This window comes from Suricata suricatta, chromosome 16 (assembly GCF_006229205.1).
Source record: "Suricata suricatta isolate VVHF042 chromosome 16, meerkat_22Aug2017_6uvM2_HiC, whole genome shotgun sequence".
In the NCBI taxonomy this organism is placed as follows: Eukaryota; Metazoa; Chordata; class Mammalia; order Carnivora; family Herpestidae; genus Suricata; species Suricata suricatta.
The window spans coordinates 47,334,413-47,354,513 of NC_043715.1; the positions used below are offsets into that span (position 1 = coordinate 47,334,413).

General features: G+C 49.9%; 1 protein-coding gene across 1 annotated transcript in view; it reads right to left on the reverse strand.

Moving 5' to 3' along the window:
• The window catches only part of XRCC1 (X-ray repair cross complementing 1), a 26,006-nt gene extending 6,221 nt beyond the window's left edge, over window positions 1-19,785 (reverse strand). The window contains exons 1-3 of the mRNA XM_029924306.1: window positions 19,600-19,785; window positions 19,154-19,246; window positions 9,600-9,992 (exon numbers count right to left, since the gene is read on the reverse strand). Of these exons, the coding sequence (XP_029780166.1) occupies window positions 9,600-9,992; window positions 19,154-19,246; window positions 19,600-19,650 (537 nt within the window). The 5' untranslated portion in view covers window positions 19,651-19,785. The remainder of the gene's footprint in view (window positions 1-9,599; window positions 9,993-19,153; window positions 19,247-19,599) is intronic.
• Between the last annotated feature and the right edge of the window lie 316 nt (window positions 19,786-20,101).

Here is a 20,101-nt window from a genome sequence, read left to right on the forward strand (position 1 = left end):
AGAGAGAGAGACAGAGAGAGAGACAGAGAGAGAGAGGCAGAGAGAGAGAGGCAGAGAGAGAGAGGCAGAGAGGCCAGAGAGGGAGGAGGGTGGAGGGACATGCTCCCTCCTTCTAGCACCTCCTGTGAGCCTCACCCCTGGTGTGCTCCTGCTTCTGCGGCTGCCCCTCCCCAAGGCAGCGGATGAATCTGGTTTCAGCTTCCTAACACCTGCAGAAGCGGCATCATCTGGCCTCTCAAGGGTTCCAGTGCCTGCTCCTCAGGGTCCAAGTTTCAGCTCTGTGGAACCCCACTTCCAAGCTTCTAAACGTCTATGTTTCAATGATCCCAACCTTGTCCTTCTGGTCCCCCAGCCCAAGGGCAGGTAGCCGCTCCCTGCATTACTTCCTCACCACACCTTAGTCACTATTCTTGTGTCTTCAGTTCAATATCTAGTTGCTAATTCTTTTTGTGCTGACTCTGGATGCCAGATAATTATTTTTTTTAATGTTTATTTTGGGAGAGAGTGAGTGAGAGCGGGGAAGGGGCAGAGACACAGGGAGAGAATTCCAAGCAGGCTCCGCACTGTCAGCACAGAGCCCGATGTAGGGCTCAGTTCCACGAACCGTGAGATCATGATCTGAACTGAAGTCAAAAGTCCGACACTCAACTGAGCCACCTGGGCACCCTGAGAATTTAATGTTAATGGGAGGCAGGGGCAGAAGGGGGACAGAGGACGAAGCCTGGGCTCCAAGCAAGGAAGAAGAGTAGCTCAGAGACCACCACCAAATCGCACAGAGCTGAGCCCCCTCAAAGGGCAATACCCTCCAGAAGCAAATTAGGGGGAAATGTGCCTTGTGGAGTGAATCGGTGAGAGCCCTTAGCTCTGGAGGAAAACCGAGAAAAGGTGAAGAGTTTTCTCTGGAGGAATCATAAGCACAAGTCTGTGCCCTTGAGGATTTGGAGTAAAAGACTCATATTAGCTATCTGCGTGGAAAAACCCAAGCTGATGGGTCTGAGCGGTCCCATGAGCCCAGCGTCACCTGACACCATAGCAAATCCTCTTTGGAGGAATGCACTTCAAATCAAGTCCTCAGAGACTTCCTGCAGTCCCCTTCTCAGAGTACCGAAGTTAATAATTACACACACACACACACACACCCATGAGGCATGTGGAAATAAGCACAGAAACCAAGGTGCAGACTCAGACTCACAAAGGCGGCATACATTGAAATTATCAAACACGCAATATAAAAAAGTATACTTACATATATTTTTAAATTTTTTAAAGTTTATTTTTTGAGAGAGAGACAAGTGTGAGTGGGGGAGGGGCAGAGAGCGAGAGAGAGAGAGAGAATCCCAAGCAGGCTCCGTGCTGCCAGTGCAGAGCCTGATGCAGGTTTCGAACACACAAAACTGCAAGATCATGACTTGAGCCAAAACCAAGAGTCAGACGCTTAACCTACTGAGCTGCCCAGGCGCCTCAAAGAAAGTATATTTAATAGTTTAAAGAAACAAATGGAGCACCTGACAGCATGATAAAGGGACAAAAGAGAATTGAACGTCCCAGGTAGTTGAAAAAGAGTAGAAGAGCTGTGTGCCCACCACTAAGGGGTGAACCAGGATTGGTCCAAGCAATCCTATTCCCTCTGCCAATGGCTGTTTGGGGACGGGCACATGACCTAGTTGGCCAACGCGATGGTAAGAGGAAGGCTGCTGGGGGCGGCTGGGAGAGAGCTTCCTTCCTTATCACCGAGAAACAGGACGGAAGAGAGCCACTGAATTTCTGCCATTCCACTTCCTTCACTTCCTGCTTTGGGTGCTCCTACGTGACGGATGGAGCAGCGGCAATCATTTCATAATCACACAGGCAAGTCCAAAGGAAGCAACAGGTGCCAGCCGAGCCCTCCCACCCCGACTGCCAGATCAGCTGTGGGTCTGCCTAATGCTGGACTTCCCTCCTCAGGAAACAATGTGATATTCTTACACAATGAGCCAATATGAGTTGGGTTTTACTTAGCATCTTCTCACGGACGGACGTGCTGTGAAATCTGTGAAATCAGAAAACAAAGCCTTTTGCTGAGAAAAGCATGGAATCTAATTATCGGTCTCTTTGTGCTCAGCTCTGATTATGAAAAAGAAACAACAAAGATGAAGCCAATTATGTAGAAAGAAAGCTATCTCCCTGCCTGTGACTTGTTTAGAAAAGGGCCTGATTTTGAGCTGACAGGGGAGCTGAATTTATCATCAAGTGACTACTTTGAAGGAGCAACGCAGACCGTGGTGGACAGCGGCTACCCACACTCCGAGGTACATTTCCTCTGAACACAGGCTCCTCCCTTTCACCATAAAAAGAAAATAACTCTAGCTGTCAGCCGGTTCTATTATCTAACACTGTGGCTCTAGGGTTAAACCTTCATTCTCTAGACTGTTTTAACCTTGAAAGCTTATGTACCTGCCTTGTAGAATTTGGAGAGGGAAGAAAAGAACACATTGAATTTGTATAAAGTGGTATCAGCTATGACAGTCGGTGCTTTATGCCTGGTTTGTATGGGCGACACCAGTGTGGCCCAGCCCTGCTCTGCCCCTGAATTTCCTCTTCTTTCGGCTCTTCCAGCCCTACTTGGTCTCTGGGTGGAAGCTGAACATCACAAGTCCTGGAGTCTTTAATTCAGTCCTGGTTAGGAGTTATAATAAAAATGCAAGAGTCTGGCAGAAGTTTAATTAAAAAACCTTGACAAAAATGGGATACTCTCGGGCATGGGCCTTTTTAGACTTTGAAAAGATAAAGCCCTGAGTAGCCATTGCGTCTGGCTAGATAGGTAAGAGGGCGAATAATAGACATTCACCTACAAAGATACGACAGAATTTTAGCTAAAATGCACTCCCTCAGTTGTCACGGTTATAAATATGACTGTGATCCAAATCTCTTTGCCAAGAAGAACCGAGAACTTTTTGTTAAAACAGTTAACAAGCAGGGGGGTTTAGGCTGTGAATGGCTCTAGTGATGAGGGAACCCGTGTGAATACACCCAAACCTAAGCCAGAGTCAGAAAATTAAAGGTACACACAACGCATCATCCACAGGGGACGAAACTGCTCAAGTCTGAGAGAATGAAATGCACGAAGTATTCTAACAGCCAAATAACTAGCTTTTCCCAGTCAAGGCAGCCGTCTGACGCTCTAGCCAGTTAAGTCATTTCTTTGGTTTGGTTTGGCATCTTCTCTATAAACACCTCTGCCCGGGGCACCGGGGTGGCTCAGTTGGTTAAGCATCTGACTTCGGCTCAGGTCTGTGAGTTCGAGCCCCTCGCCGGGCTCTGTGCGGACAGCCCGGAGCCTGGAGCCTGCTTCGGATTCTGTGTCTCCCTCTCTCTCTGCCCCTCCCCAACTTGTGCTCTGTCTCTCTCTCTCTCAAAAATAAAATAACATTAAAAAAAAAATCTTTTTTAAAAGTTGTGGCAGCAGGAGCTAGCTTAATTATGAAAAAACAAAACAAAACAAAAACGCTGCCCTAGACTGACCACACAGCAGCCCTAATCACTTTCAGTTTGGGACCCCGGTTTGAATGGTTTGCTCAGATAAACTGGTCAAAATTCAATGCGCTTCAGTTTACCTTTTTACAACTTAATATAAGCTTGAGAATGAGCGAGACTGTTTGCTAAAGGACACCCACATCTGCGAACCTCACAGATCAGAAAATGCACTCGACTAAACTCCCACACACTCGCCAGGAGAAGCTCTCACCAAAGCCGGTCTCGAAAAGAACGTCCGCAACCTGACAGTGGACACGGATAAGCCAATCTCCAGCTAATACCGTATTTCATGGTGAAGACGCAACACTTCCCCTGTGAGGTCAGGGGCAACACAGGACGTGTGCCCTCACCACCTCTATGTGACACTGTGCTAGAGGTACTAGCCAGTATGAGAAAATGAGAAGCAGAAAAACATAAAAGCATGAAGTCTTAGAAAGAAAGCTGTCTTTATTCACATGCAGTGTGACTATTTAAAAAAAAAACAAAACAAAAAAACAAACAAGGACACCTGGGTGGCTCAGTCAGTTGAGTGTCCAACTTCGGCTCAGGTCATGATCTCACGGTGCGTCGGTTCAAGCCCCGCGTCGGGCTCTGTGCTGACAGCTAGCTCAGAGCCTGGAGGCTGCTTCGGATTCTATGTCTCCCTCTCTTTTTGACTCTCCCCTGCTCATGCTGTCTCTCTCTGTCTCTCAAAAATAAATAAAAACACTAAAAAATTTTACAAAAACCCCACAACTCCCCAGGAATCTACACAAATTCCATAGGATGCTCCTACAAGAACCAATAACTAAATCTGGCAAGGTCACAAGATACAAGGCTGAAATACAAATGTCAACTGTATTCTTATTATGCTATCAACAAGCGGGAAATGAAATTTTTAAAAAATATAATTCAAATAGCGTCAATAAGTAGGCAAGAACAGTAACAGATGCAGAGACTAGTGAGTACAAGTTTGTGGAGAAACAAGGTATTTATACAGCCTCAAAGTGTTTCCCTAAATAACACTTATTCATTTGCAAAGAGCAAAACAATAAGTTTACAGTGCACAAGCCTGGTCCTTAATAAACCACCTTGATAAAATGACCCAAGTTAACGCCATCAGTAACAGAGCAGGTTAACAGCATGTGCTCCGTGACCGGACCCACTGAACGCGATACCCCCTCTCTGGTGTCCCGGCCAAAGCCATGTGACCTAAATGTCACCATGAGGAAACGTCACACATTTTGGCCACGAGTGATATTTTACAAAGTCACTGACCTCTACTCTTCCGAAATGGCAATGATGTAAAACACCGAGGAAGTCACAGAACTGCTCCCAGGGAAAGGAAACTAAGCAGACGTGACAAATCAACGCAATGCGTGATCCTGAATTTTCTCTTGCTGTTAAGGACATTACTGGGATAAGGAAGAAAATCTGAATAGGGTCTGAGATCAGATGACAGAGTGCTAGATCAACGGTTCCTTGATTTTTGATAATTGTACTGAGGATAAGAGAACGTCTCTCTTTTTAGGAAATACCCACTGTCAACAGGAGTAACATGGGTGACTTACTTTCAGTTTAGTAAAAAACACGTATGTACATGTTAACCTTCGAGGAATCTGAGTGAAGATTAGAAGGGAATCCTTTGCACCACTTTTGTAACTTTTCTGTAAGTTGCAAATAAATAAACGTATTGATAAGCTGGCTTAAAAATGTACATGGAAATAAATGCTAAAGATCTAGAAACATCAGTGGACTCTTGAAAACCAAAGCTGGAAGTCCAACACAATCTGTTTCAGTATTTATCATGAAGACAGTGTGGTACTGGTCTAAAGAGAAACACATGTATCAATGAAACAGAACAGAGAGTACAGAAATAAACCTATACATCTATGATCAATTAATTTTCAATAAAAGAGCCAAAAACAATTCAGTAGGAAAAGAAAAATCCTTTTCTTAAAGATTTCTATTTATGTTTTTTTTTAATTTTTTTAACGTTTTATTTATCCTTAATACAGAGAGAGACAGAGCATGAGAGGAGGAGGGGCAGAGAGAGAAGGAGACACAGAACTGGAAGCAGGCTCCAGGCTCTGAGCTAGCTGTCAGCACAGAGCCTGATGCGGGGCTTGAACCCACAAACGTGAGATCTGACCTGAGCCCGAGTCGGAGGCCTAACCGACTGAGCCACCCAGGCGCCCCATCTATTTATGTATTCTTTGAAATTTATTTTGAGAGAGACAAGACACAGAGAGAGGGAGGAGCAGAGAGAGAGAGAGAGACAGAATCCTAAACAGGCTCCGTGCTGTCAGTGCAGAGCCAGATGTGGGGCTCAAACTCACAAATGGTGAGATCATAACCTGAGCCAAGATCAAAAGTCCAAGGCTTAACTGACTGAGCCACCCAGGCACCCCTAAAGATTTTATTTTTAAGTAATCTCTGCACCCAATGTGGGGCTCAAACTCACAACCGAGATCAAGAGTCATATCACATGCTCCTCTGAGAGAGTCAGCCAGGGGCCCCAGGAAATCCCCCCCCTTTCTTTTTTTTTTTTTTTAATGTTTTATTTATTTTTGATACAGAGAGAGACAGAGCATGAGAGGGGGGAGGGGCAGAGAGAGAAGGAGACACAGAACCGGAAGCAGGCTCCAGGCTCTGAGCTAGCTGTCAGCACAGAGCCTGATGCGGGGCTCGAACTCACGAACGTGAGATCTGACCTGAGCCGAAGTCAGAGGCTTAACCGACTGAGCCACCCAGGTGCCCCCCCCACCCCCGCTTTCTTTAGAGAGTTAAAGCAGCAAAGGCTTTTTTTGTTTTTTGGGTTTTTTTGTTGGCAAAAAGTGACATTACACTCAAGAGATAGAGGAGTAGGCTAACCCAAGGATGGGTGCCTGGAAAAAAATTTTTTGAGGCATAAAACAAGGAAAACAAGGACCTTGTCCTCTATTTCATACCATATACAAAAATTCATTTGAGGGGCGCCTGGGTGGCTCAGTTGGTTAAGCATCAGCTTCGGCTCAGGTCATGATCTAATGGTTTGTGGGTTCGAGCCCCACCTCAGGCTCTGCGCTGACAGCTTAGAGCCTAGAGCCTGGAGCCTGGAGCCTGGAGCCTGCTTTGGATTCTATGTCTCCCTCTCTCTCTGATCCTCCCCTACTCGCACTGTCTCTCTCTGTGTCTCAAAAATAAATTTAAAAAGGTTAAAAAAATTTTTTTTTTAATTTCATTTGAGATGGATCAGAGAGCTAAATGGCACCTGGCTGGCTTAGTCAGTTAAGCATCCAACTCTGGACTTAGGCTCACAGTTTGCGAGTTCAAGCCCCATCTGAGCTCAGTGCAGAGCCTGCTTGGGTTTCTGTCTCTCCCTCTCTCTTTGCCCTTCCCTGCTGGCTCGCTCGCTCTCTCTCTCTCTCTCTCTCTCTCTCTCAAAATGAAACAAGCAAATAAATACATGTAAAATCTAAAATTCTGAAGCTTCTAGAAGAAAACACAGAAGACGGCAGGAGGCAGAATAATAGCACCCCAAAGAAGGCCATGTGCTAATTCCTGGCACCTGTGAATATGCCAAAAGGGACTCTGCAGATGTGATTAAGTACCTCGAGACAGAGAGATAAGCCTGGGCTATACAAGTGGACCTAGTATTGTCACAAGGGTCTTTATAAGGGCGAGGGGTACCTGGGTGGCTCGGTCAGTTAAGCACCCGACTTCAGCTCAGATCATGATCTCTTGCTTTGTGGGTTCGAGCCCCATGTCAGGCTCTACGTTGACAGCTCAGAGCATGGAGCCTCTTTCGGATTCTGTGTCTACCTCTCTGCCCCTCCCCTGCTTGTGCTCTCTCTTCCTCTCTCAAAAATAAATAAATAGGGGCGCCTGGGTGGCTCAGTCGATTGAGTGTCCGACTTCAGCTCAGGTCATGATCTCACGGTTTGTGGGTTCGAGCCCACATCGGGCTCTGTGCTGACAGCTAGCTCAGAGCCTGGAGCCTGCTTCAGATTCTGTACCTCCCTCTCTCTCTGACCCTCCCTTGCTTGCACTGTCTCTCTCAAAAAAATGTGTGTGTGTGTGTGTATATATATATATATATATACATATACATATATATATGTGTATACACACACACACACATATATATAAAATTAAAAAGTAAATAAATGCTAAAAACTTTTTTAAATAAATAAAAGGCAAGACAGGAGAGTCAAAGCAAGAGAAGTGAGGATGGAAACAGAGCACTGTGGTTGCTACCTTTGAAGATGGAAGGCGCCACAGGCCAAGGAACAGAAATGCACTGACTTCCGGAGGCTGTGGTAGGTAAGGAAGCGGATTCTCCCCTCGAGCCCTCGGAAGGAGCCCGCCGTGCTAGCACTAAGATTTTAGCCCAGTGAGCCGGATTTTGGACTTCTGACCTCTAGAACTGTGAGATGGTAAGTCTGTGTTACAGTTTTAAGGCACCGAGTTCGTGGGAATTTCTTACAGCAGCAGTAAGAAATTAATACACGGACTATCAGCGTTACTTTGGGACAGCAAAAGATTTCTAATAGGACATGAACGGCACTATGCAGTAAAAAAAGAAAAAAGAAAAGAAAAAAGAAAAAAAAACCCTTGATCGATTGGACTTCATCAGCTTCTGCTCATCAAAAGGCACTGTTAGCTAATGATCATGATGAGCACTGAGTGAGGTACAGAATTGCTGAATCATTACATGCACACCTGAAGCCAACATAACACTGGGTTAATTATACTTTAATAAAAAAGCTTAAAGATAATGAGAAGGGGGGGAAACCTGCAACATATGTATCTGGGGACAAAATAAAAAAAAAATAAACCCATGATTCACATCCATGACAAAAAAAGACAACCCAACAGAAAAACAAGTAAAAGACTTGAATGGACGCTTCACAGAATAAGATACATGAAGGACTCGTAAGCACGTGAACGGTTAGACAACGTCACTACGTGTCAGGAAAAGGCAAACTGAACCCATGAGGAAGCACCGCCACCAGCCGTCTGAGTGGCTCGAATTTAACAAATTAAAGGTTCTGGCAACATCGATCTCGGCAAGGATATGGAGGGACCAGATCTCCCCCATCTACTGCTGAAGGGAACAGACAATGGTACAACCGCTTTGGAAAACTGGCGATGCCTGGTAAGGTGAAAACACGCGTCTGCCCGAGAGCACACAACCCCACTCGTCGGTATTTACCCAGAAGAGATCTCCGCACAGAGGCCTGCACAAAAATATGCAGAGTGGCTTTATTTGTGATAGTCAAGAAGTGCCACAGCCCGGACGCCCGTCAACAAGAGAATGGATGAGCAAATCGTGGTCTCTGCCTGCAGTGAATCTTACACAGCTGACAAACAATAGGGAAGAATCTCAAAAACCAGGACGATGAGTGACAAAGGCCAGGCACAAGAAGAGAGTACAAACTGAAATTCCATGGCTGTGAAATTCCAGGTCACGCAAAGCCAGGCCGCCGTAGTGATGGACGAGAGCCCAGAGGCTGCCTGACTGGTGAGGGCGGGGGATTTGGGGAGTAGACGCAAAGGGGTGTGAGGCACCTCCCAGGGCTGCTGCCCTATGTCTTGATCTGGGGCCGGTGACACCGTGGTACACAGGCGTCAAAACTCACTGACCCGGACGTCAACACCTGTGCGTCTTACCAGATGCAAAACATGCTTCAATTAAAAACCATTTCTCAGTGCAAAATCCTCATCTTGTAGGAAACTGGTTTGTTTACCTAAAATTGTATACTTGCAGGGCGCCTGGGTGGCTCAGTCAGTTCAGCGTCCAATTTCAGCTCAGGTCACAATCTCGCAGTTCGCGAGTTCGAGCCCTGCAACGGGCTCTGTGCTGACAGCTCAGAGCCTGGAGCCTGCTTTGGATTCTGTGTCTCCCTCTCTCTGTCCCTCCCCTGCTCCTGCTCTCTCTCCTTCTCTCTCTCAAAAATAAAGATTAAAAAAATGTTTGTTTTTTATTGTAAACCTGCTTTTTCAAGTAGGTTTATTTCTAACCCATGACATTCTGTGGAGCAGCCAACTGGCTAACTATGATCTCCCCAGCACGGTGCTCATGAGTTCAACCAGTAACAAAAGGATTGTGCCAACTCTTAAAATATTTGTAATAAAGCAAAAGGCATTCCTTCTTGTAAATATTTGTCACCTATAAAGTGACTAACAGAGGCATCCCAAACAGCGAGCCAGGACATCTGTGAGGACCTGCGGGACCAGAGAAAAGCAGGTCCGCTCTCAGGCAGCGATGGCCTCTCACAACAGAGTGCCTCTGGCTGTTCACACCGCCCCGCTGCACACTTGGGTGTCCGCCCTGCGTGGGAGGAGCGGTGACGGGGGTGCCGAGGGCAGGGAACCACATGGGCCCATCTCAAGGCCCTGCTTACCTCGTAGTCTTGCTCCCCAGCCCCTCCGGCCGAGCTGCCCACCAGCACCTCCACGAAGGCCGAGCCATCATTGCCGATGTCCACGCTGTGGATCTGTTCCTCCTTCTCCAGCTGTGGGAGGGGGAGAAGCCCGTGGTCAGTGCCTGCTCTGCCCCTGGGCTCACTGTGTCACCTCGGGAGAGGGGTGACCCCCGTCTGAGCTGCAGGGTCTCCTCGCAATGTCAACTCTGTGGCACTGGGGGCCAGGGTGAGTGGGGCCACTGTGTCCCCCACATGCAGCACAGGGCATGGCCCACGCTCAGAGTTCAGAAAACATTCAGTGAATGAAGGCACAGACCCTGACGCTTGCTTCGCCAGCTCCTCCAGGCTGTGCCAGACGGGCGTACAGCCCGCCACCGCGGAACTCTCCCTGGTGGCACCTGCTGGAGGTACCACTTCATTCCAGTCGTCACCCACACAGGGTGCCCGGGTGCCTCAGTTGGTTACCTGTCGACTCCTGGCTTCAGCTCAGGTCATGATCTCATGGTTTTTGTGAGTTTGAGCCCCACCCTGGGCAGTATGGGGCCTGCTCAGGATTCTCTCTCTCCCATGCTCCCCCCCCACCCACCCAGAATAAATAAACTTAAAAATTTTTTTAAATATTTTTTAATCTTTATTTATTTTGGAGAGAGAGAGAGAGAGAAAGTAGGGTAGGGGCAGAAAGAGAAAGGGAGACACAGAATCCAAAACAGGCTCCAGGCTCAAAGGTGTCAGCACAAAGCCCGATGCAGGGCTTGAACCCACGAACCTTGAGATCATGACCTGAGCCGAAGCTGGACGCTCAACCAATTGAGCCCCTCAGGAACCCCTAAAATTTTTTTAAATCATGCACACAAATGGCACCTGTGTCACCCAACTCCCAGTCACACAGGACTCCATGGATGCTCCCTCAGGGTAGAGGCCTGGTGTGGTTTTGCTCACCACTGACTCCCGGGTTTGAATCCCAGCTCTGCCACACACTAGCTGTATGGCCTTGCCCTACAACCAACCTCTTGGAGCCTCAGTTTGCTCATCTGTAAACTGGGGATAATCCCCATACCCAGGCTTATACACATGAATACCATGGCCACACTGCTACCCTTGTCAATCAGGAGGCATTATTAGTCAAGACCTGACAATTACAAGCTGAAAGAAGACAAGAGCTCTCCGTAGGAGGGCTTCCTACAAAGGTTCTGCTATTTCTGTCTGACAGTTACAGGCACACAAAGCCACGTGGGGGTGGGAGGCGGTTAGGAACCGCTGAGGCGAGTCTTCTTCCCAGTTCGGGGCTCTTTTATTTGCCTCTGAGAGTGACAAGTTATTAACAACACTCAAAGGTACCTAGGCCACCGCCCCCAGGATCATCTGATGCTCTGATCTCTATTGCCCCCTGTGAGGAGGTCGTCCGGACTTCACCTACACAATGCTAGAAACAGGGCATGTCGACATGGGAGGAAGGAGCCTGGACTTGGGGAGGGCAGGCCTGGGTTCGAATCCAGCCCTGCCATTTCCAAGCCGTGCAACCCTGGGTGACAGTGCACCCTGTGTGCCAGTTTCCTTCTGAGTGGAATGGGCTGTCCTAATAGCCCTCCTCCCGAAGGGAGCCGAGATGACTCAGAATAACAACAACAACACTTGCAGAAACATCTAAGTGCTCACGTTGCACCCCACACGTCACACACGTGGCCTCTCTCCTCACAGCGGCTCCGCCAGGCCGGGGCTATTATTATCTCCGCTTAACACATGAGCAAACGGAGGCAGGAAGCGGTTATGAAACTTCCCCCGGGGTCGCACAGCTGGTGAGTGGCGGGGCCAGGACTGGCGCCCAGGCGGGCTGGCCAGAGTCCATGCGTGCCCCTCCACCACACCACAGGTGTGCCCAAGAAAGAGGCGGAGCTGCGGGCAGGGGCTTCTCAAGGCCGCGCCAAGCTGACCTGCCTTTGCAGCTCTGAGCCCTGGGACCGTGTGAACTGCTGCCCAAGGAGTCCGAGTCCGACTTCCCAGCCTCCTGCCACAGGATAGCTCTCCTCCAGCCACGCAGCCGTTCCTTCTGTCCCAAGAACAGGCCGCTGCCTCCCCACCGCGGGGCCTTTGCACCTGCCATTTCCCCTTCCCAGACCACTCTCCCCTCAAACCTTCCATGGCTGGCACTTTCCATCATTCAGGTCTCTACTTAGATGTCACCTCTTCAGGCAACCTAAGCAGCCTGGCCCCTCACCTCCCAACCAGGTGCTATGCTGTACCCCTAACCCTGCTTTATTTTTCCTCAGTCTCCCCACTTGATATTATGTATGTAACTACACTTTTTATTTGCATTTGTTGTGCATCTGTTTCCCCCCCACCAGACTTTTAAGTTCCATGAGGGCGGAGACAGTATCTAAGTCATCCCCCACTGCATCCTGAATGTCAAGGACAGTGTCTGGTCCTTCCCAGCTCTGCTTACGTAGTGCTGAGCCTGGAGCAAATAGTTTCATTTCACCCCTGGTGCCTCAGTTTCCTCACCTGCGGAATGGGGACGGTAGCAACTTCTAACTCGTAGAGTCGTGTGAAGGTTCAAATGAGGAGTACGTACCAAGGCCCTTGCCCAGTGCCGGCCACAGGGCAAACGTGCCATAAATGTCACTGCTACTGTCACCACAGAAGGTATCGGGATACATGCCTGGTGCGTGGACGGACAGATGGACGGGAAGCCCCCACTAACCACTTGGTGAAGGAACAAATGCCCCCTGAGGCATAACTTGGGCTCTGCCCTTCCTGTCCAAGTGGCTTTGGTGAGGCATTTGCCTCAGTGTCCCCATCTGTCACAAAGGGGTCATTGTGGCCAGCGCTTTCAGGTTCTCACTGCGTGCCCGGCACCTGGCGTATTGGTTTCCTGCTGCTGCTGTGACAAATGACACGAGCTCGCTGGCGGGAAGCGGATCTGACAGATCTGGAGGTCAGAAGTCGGAAACTTGGTCTTACGGGGGCTGAAATCCAGGTGTCCGTGGGGCTGCACTCCTTCCAGAGGCTCTAGGGGACAAGCTCTTTCCTTGCCTGATTTCCAGCTTCCAGCAGCCACGTGCATCCGTCCGCTTGTGGCGCCTCCTCCACCTTCAAAGCTGGCAAAGGCATCACTCCAACCCGTTTCCATCTCTCTGTCTCGTTCTCTGGCTCTCCCGCCCCCTGCCCCCCCTGCTTGTCCTTATAAGGACCCTGGTGATGACACCGGGCCCCCTTGCCCCTCAAACTAATCTCACTGTCTCAAGATCCCTAACTTCATCAGAGCCATGAAGTCCCCTTTGCTGCTAGGTGACGTATTCACAGGTCCTCGGGATCAGGATGGGAGATCTTTCCGGGGCCATCATTCTGTCTAGCACGGCTGGCTCAGCCCTCCCTGGGCCAGCCGTCACTGAGTCCTCACAGCCGCCTAGGAAGGGAGGGTTTGTTACTATGCCAGGTTTACAGATGGGGGAACTGACGCTCAAAGGCAAATAAGTAGCTCACATGTTGCACGGTGCTAATGCCTGGGAGAGAAATTCGGAACCCACCTGCCTGATTATAAACCAACACTCCTCAACTCCCTGATTTCAACCCTTGAGGTAAAAACGCAACATCTTTACCTCTCCCTCACGACAAAGCGCAAACTCCTATCTGTATCCTGAATGATCTTTGTCGTGTACATTAACTACTTCTACTTTAAGCGTGCATACATACTCCCTTGTATTTCTTCTTTTTTAATATTTATTTTTGAGACAGACAGAGCACAAGGGGAGGGGCAGAGAGAGAGAGGGGGGAGACATAGAATCTGAAGCAGGCTCCAGGCTCTGAGCTGTCAGCACAGAGCCCGACGTGGGGCTCGAACCCATGAACCGTGAGATCATGACCTGAGCCAAAGTCAGACGCTTAACCGACTGAGCCCCCCAGGTCCCGTATTTCTTCATTTTGAAAAAAATTTTCAGACCCCAGTGTTTACACAGGGAGACAACCCAAATGCCCATCAGTTTATGAAGGGATGTGCACTGTGTGGTACATCCAGGTAACAGAACTGTATTCTTGTAGAAGGAGATGGAGTGGTGACGCACACAACATGTAGCGACTTCAAAAACGAGGCTCAGTGAAAAAAACCCAGACATGGAGGCCAGAGTGTGTGATCTTATTTATGTGAAATGTCCAGAAATCTACAGGGACAAAAGGTAGACCAGTGGTAGCCGGGGGCAGCTTGGGGAGAGGGGAATTGGGAGTAAATGCGGAGTAGTTACTGGGTTTCCCACAGCGATGAAAATGTTCTCAATTAATGGCTGTGATGGCAGAACGCTGTCACTTTGCCAAAACCACTGAACCGCACACTGGACATGATCAAATGGTGAATTTCATGTTATGTGGATTTTATCTCAAAAAAAAAAAAAAAAAACCCAAAAAATGAATGTTCAGGGTCAGCGCTTAGGAGAAAGGCTTAAGCATGAACTGTCCATCGTCTGCGGCCAGGTTCACGTGCACCTTAATCAGGAAGAAGACGTAACTCGTGACAGTAAAACAAACGCAGCTGAGAAGGTTCACAGAGTTCTTCGGACACATTGTGTTAAAAAAAGAAATCATTCCGGGGCGCCTGGGTGGCTCAGCCGGCTGAGCAGCTAACTCTTGATTTCAGCTCAGGTCACGATCTCAGGTCATGGGATCAAGCCCCGGGTCAGGCTCTGTGCTGAGCATGAGGCCTGTTTAAGATTCTCTCTCTCTTCCTTTGCCCCGCCCTGTCTCTCTCAAAAAACAAAACAAACAGGGGCACCTGGGGGGCTCAGCCGCTTAAGCATCAGCTTCGGCTCAGGTCATGATCTCACAGTTCATTGGTTCGAGCCCCACGTTGGGCTCTGAGCTGTCAGCACAGAGCCTGGAGCCTGCTTTGGATTCTGTGTCTCCCTCTCTCTGACCCTCCCCTGATCGCACTCTGTCTCTCAAAAAATAAATAAAAAACATTAAAAAATTTAAAAAATATTTAAAAAAAAAGAAACCAGTTCCTTTCTCTGCCCCTTGCTCACGCTGTCTCAAAAATAAATGTTAAAAAAAAAAATAATTAAAGGACTAAGGTAGAACGTTACCCGGTGTCAGCAGATCTCCAACACACACTGTTATGGCGGATGGCAATGCGCAGACCAGGAGCTTGGTGGAAGCGCTCGTGTGTGTGACCCAGGAGGGCCACGTGAGAAACCACTAACAGTGGCTGCCAGTGGACGGAGCGGGAGGGGGTGGAAGCAAGTGAGGAGATGGAGGTGTAACCCCTTTTGTGCCCTTTAAATTTTGCACCATACACGCGTCAAACTCATTCAAAAAGTTCAGTTAATAAAAGTGCAACGGACGGGGCGCCTGGGTGGCTCAGCGGGTTGAGCATCCCACTTTGTCATGATCTCGCAGTTTGCGGGTTCGAGCCCCGCGTCGGGCTCTGTGCTGACAGCTCAGAGCCTGGAACTTGCTTCCAATTCTGTGTCTCCCTCTCTCTCTGCCCCTCCCCAACTCATGCTCTGTCTCTCTCTCAAAAATAAATTTAAAAAAGTAAAAAAGAAAGAAATCAAGTGCATGGTTCTCTCCAACCACGAGGACCCTACAGAGATGAGGATGAACCACCCACAGGCACAGCCACCTACCCACGCGGATCAAAGTAACAAACCGGATGCTGAGTGACAGCAGCCAGATACAGACATCTACGCTGCCGGCTTCCGTCTATGTAACATCCCAAACCAGGCCACACGAATTTGTGCTGCTCAAAGTCAGGGACGGTGGTTACCCTGTGGGGGGTGGGGGGGCAGTGACAGGAAGGCATGCAGGGGGCAGTGGGTTGCTGCCCCATGTGGGTGGGGAGCACCGAGGCAGTGGTGTGTGAGGATTCACTGAACTGTGCGCTTTGCTGTACACACGTTAAAACACCATGGGGGCCAACTGAGCGGTTGGAAAACCACTGAGCCACAAAACCAAAACGTGTGCCACTGTGCTGGGGAGCATCTCTCTCTTTTTTAAATGTTTATTTATTTTTGAGAGAGAGAGAGAGACAAAGTGTGAGCAGGGGAGGGACAGAGAGAGGGAGACACAGAATCCAAAGCAGGCTCCAGGCTCTGAGCTGTCAGCACAAAACCCGATGTGGGGCTCAAACCCATGAACTGCCAGATCATGACCTGAGTCGAAGTTGGATCTTTAACTGACTGCGCCGCCCAGGCGCCCCTGTTGGGCATTTCTCTAAAGAGCGCATGCAGGTGGGGCGGGCGGCACCAGAGGCACCTGGACGGAGACACCTGGATGGCGGCCCAACCACCCCCTCTGGCCCAGGAGCGGTGAGCCAAGAGGCTGGCTCCCGGGAGCAGGGGACGGCTATCCACTAAGCCTCCTTTGGCTGCCGCCAACAAAAAAGGTGTGTATGGCCGTCACAAGCAGAGGGTTGGACCCTGTGTGGCAATAGCTAGATGTTGCATCATATCGTTTGGAGGAAAAAATACAGGAAGCCATGGAACAGTGTATAGGGATCAGTGTCCAGAAATTTCTGCCTTTTGCGCCTGCTTGAGACAGCCCAGTTAGTGGTAGGCGTGGATCTGGGAGTCATCGAATGCCATCAGATTTCTCGAAGTGTCTCTAACACGGCACAAGTTCACGGCTGGGGCCACGCAGCCTGCTCCTGCACGCGCCCCCTGCGCTTTAGTCTCAGCACGGAAACCGGGGTTCCCTGGGAACCTCGGTCCGATTCTGATCCTCCTCCGCTCGGAGCCCTCCCGCAGCTCCTGTCTCGTCCAGAGTAAGAGCCCAAGTACTTACAGCGGCTTTCAGGCCCTTCGGTGTGTCGGGGGCCCTCCACCCCCACCCCATTAGCTCATGTCGTACCCCGCCCCCCGAGCTGACTCCACTGCGCCCACACCAGCCTCCCCACTGCGAGCCGCCTCACAGTCTGGGTTTCCTCCCTGGGGATTCACAGAGCTCTCCCTGCTGAACGCACCCTCTCAGGGAGGCCCTCCCGGATCCCTATGAAATAAAAACCTCCTGCCACTGCTCCTCCCCCGTTCCTCTGGATTTTCTTCCACAGCACTCACCACCTGACATGTTTTACTTATTACTGTTTTGTCACTTTTCCTACTGACAGGACAGCTCCATAGCACTGACATATTTTTGTCTTATCCTGTCCCCAGGACCTAAAACGGTACTTGGCCCATAGGAGGTGCTTCATAATTACTCAATGAATGAATGAACAGAAGAATCCATTCATTCCTGGGGCACCTGGGTGGCTCAGTTGGTTAAGCGTCTGACTTTTCATTTTGGCTCAGGTCATAATCTCACGGTTTTGTGAGATCGAGTCCTGCATCGGGCTCCATGCGATGGGCTCTGTGCTGACAGTGCCAGCCCGACGAGGACAGTGCAGAGCCTGCTTAGGATTCTCTCTCCCTCTCTCTGTCCCTCCCCTGCTACCTCCCCACCCCAAAATAAATAAACTTGAAAAAAAAAGAATCCATTCACTCCTGAGTCTATAGGTCCTGCCCCTGTGCTGACAACTTCCACACCTCCGTCTCCAGGTCCAGTTCCGATTCCTAAGTGCCTCATGGAGACCTCCCCAGGGATGTCCCAAAGTCGCAGCACACCTAGACATCCCACCTGAAGGCTCCCAAGCTGCCCCTTCTCTGGGTTTCCCATTCTGCAATATCTCCCCGTCTCCCAGACCAGAGAATCCTGTGGTTCGCTCTGGCCCCTCTGGTGCCCTCCTCCTCACGCCGTGTCTCTTCTGCCTCTGGTCCCTCTACTCCCACTGCAACTGGGGTACAGAACGGTATGTGATTCTCCTGGGGTCACCTGATCCTCAGACGGCCCACCAGCATCATCACCCAGCAATAAAAACGCGACTCCCTCCCTTTACACAAACATCTACGTGTTGATGGAGCACTTGTGCAGACATTATGTCACCGAGTTTTACAACAACCCTGGGCTTAGATCTCATTATTCCCAATGGACAGATGAGAAAAAGACGTTCAGAGAAATGTAAACATTTGCCTGAGGCCACAGAATGAGTAAGAGGGAGAGGTGGGGACTTGAATCCAGGTTCCAAGACTAGGTCGTGAGCAACCTCTCAGTTAAAAGCACTGGCTCTAGGCAAGTGGCATAACTTCCCTGGGTCTCGGTTTCCTCCTCTGTAAAATGGAGGTAATAACAGACTCAGGTCATGGGGTTTTTGCGGATTCAGTGAGTTAAGCCATGTGTGGCGTTCAAGACGGCATCTGGCAGTTGTAAGCTGAATAAATATTAGCTCTCATTATTATTATTACTATGTTAGAGACTTAGGAGATGTTGAAACTAAAATCAGAAAGTCTTAGAGGGCTGTGTGTTTTTCCTGGGAAGAGAATCCTCAGCTTCTCATTCTAAAAAGACTCTGTGACCCAAAACTTTTTCGGAATCACTGGGCAAGAGAGAGACTGAGAATATATTCAACACAATCCTGTAAGCCTTGCTCCCCGACATTCCTCCCCAAAGACCCCTCCATTCAGAAGTAAGAAATGTGGCCAAAATCACGAAAGCCAGCATATGGACACAAAGCAAGTGTGACACAGTGGCTCAGAGCACCCACAAGGGTTCGAGTCTTAGCACGCTATTTATTGATGGTGCTAACGGCCCCCATGAGAACACGCAGGTAAAACACCCAGCCCAGGACCCAGCCCAAAGCAGATGCTTCAAACCTGCATCGCTCTCTCCTTCTACCAGGCCCTTTGGGATTCTGTAATCACCTGGGGTCAAACACCTTTTTCCCTCCGTGCCTCCCTCCAACTTCAGAGCCCTGGGGTGAGGCCTGGGTGAGAGCACGTACAAAAGCATTCAGAAGAACCTGACAAGCATTCCAGAAATGGTACTTAGACTGGCCACTTGACTTCTCCCCTCCCTGTGCTTCAGTTTACCCATCTGTAAAATGGGGTTGACTGGCTTATGTGATTTTCGAGGACACCTTCCAACCCACTGACTTCGGAAGGCAAGATACATGACAACGATTCGCTCTGTTCCAGCTGAGGAAACTGAGGCTCGGAAAGTAGAGGCAACCCACCCAGGCCACACATTGATTCCTAGGGTCACCCCGCGCCTTGTCCTTGGGCCACCTTGGTTCTCTGCTAAGGGGCACAGCAATCACGTTGCCCATTTTCCAGGTAAGGAAGTGAAGTCCAGAAGGGAGAGTGTCTTAACCTACTCCCAGTTGGCTGAAGAGCAGGGCCTGGACCCTGAGTCTCCAGACGCCTATTAGGAAGGAAACAGAGGGAGGGCAGGATCACCTGGAGCACCACGGCGATGGTCTTCTCGCCTGCCTTGGCTGCCCGCCATTTTCGGTAAGTGTCCGCCTTGAGAAGGTTTTCTGCACAGTGGGTCTGCAGAGAAGAGTGGAAAAGGGAAAGTAAGGGTACAGAGATGAGAGCTCCGGTCCCCAGCTCTCCAGAGCCCTCTACTATCCCCCAGATTTAAAATTCCCCGTTAATCCCGTAACACTCTGCTTGAGTCCCCTGTAACATTTTCCCCCTGGAACTCCCCCACTTCCTCCTGTCCTCTCCGGAAGTTCCCCTCTTCCACATCTCTACCAGAATTCCCTGACAGCTTCCTGGAATTTCCCCTTGACCCGCCATGGACTTCCGTGAAGTTTCCTTTCACGCTCCCGAAGTGCTTGCAGTGGACCCCGCAGGGATTCCCTTACGTCTTCCAGCTTCCCCCCACATCAGTTCCTCACCAAGTCCTGGCTACTGCAGGACACCACATGGCGGAGACGAATCTCCGGCATGTCACCGTCTTGGGCTTCGCCTGGCGCGAAGGATAAAAGAAGTCCGAGTTTGAGGGGACAGCCTGGAGGGGGCTGCTCCCTGCGCGGGCTAAAGTGCGCAAGCGCACAGGCCTCGGGCCTTTCAAACCGCGGCGCGCCGGCTCTCGCGTAAACACTGCGCAAGCCCAGTCGCGCCACTACGGAACGAGGCGCTTAGTTCCCTAGCAACCGGCATTCCTCTAAGCCCCGCCTTTCCCAGGCCTCACCACTCCCTAGCCCCTGCTCCCGGTGACGTTCACTCCTTGCTTTCTGGGCGCCTGGCAACAGGAGCGGCCTCGCGGATTGGCCTCTAGAAGAAATTCGCCATTCTCATTGGACAATGCAGTCACCGCCCAAACCGAAGCCTCAGAAACCGTGAGGAAGCAAACCTGAGTGGATTTTCTCCGGGAATCTGGAGCCTACCACAACAGCA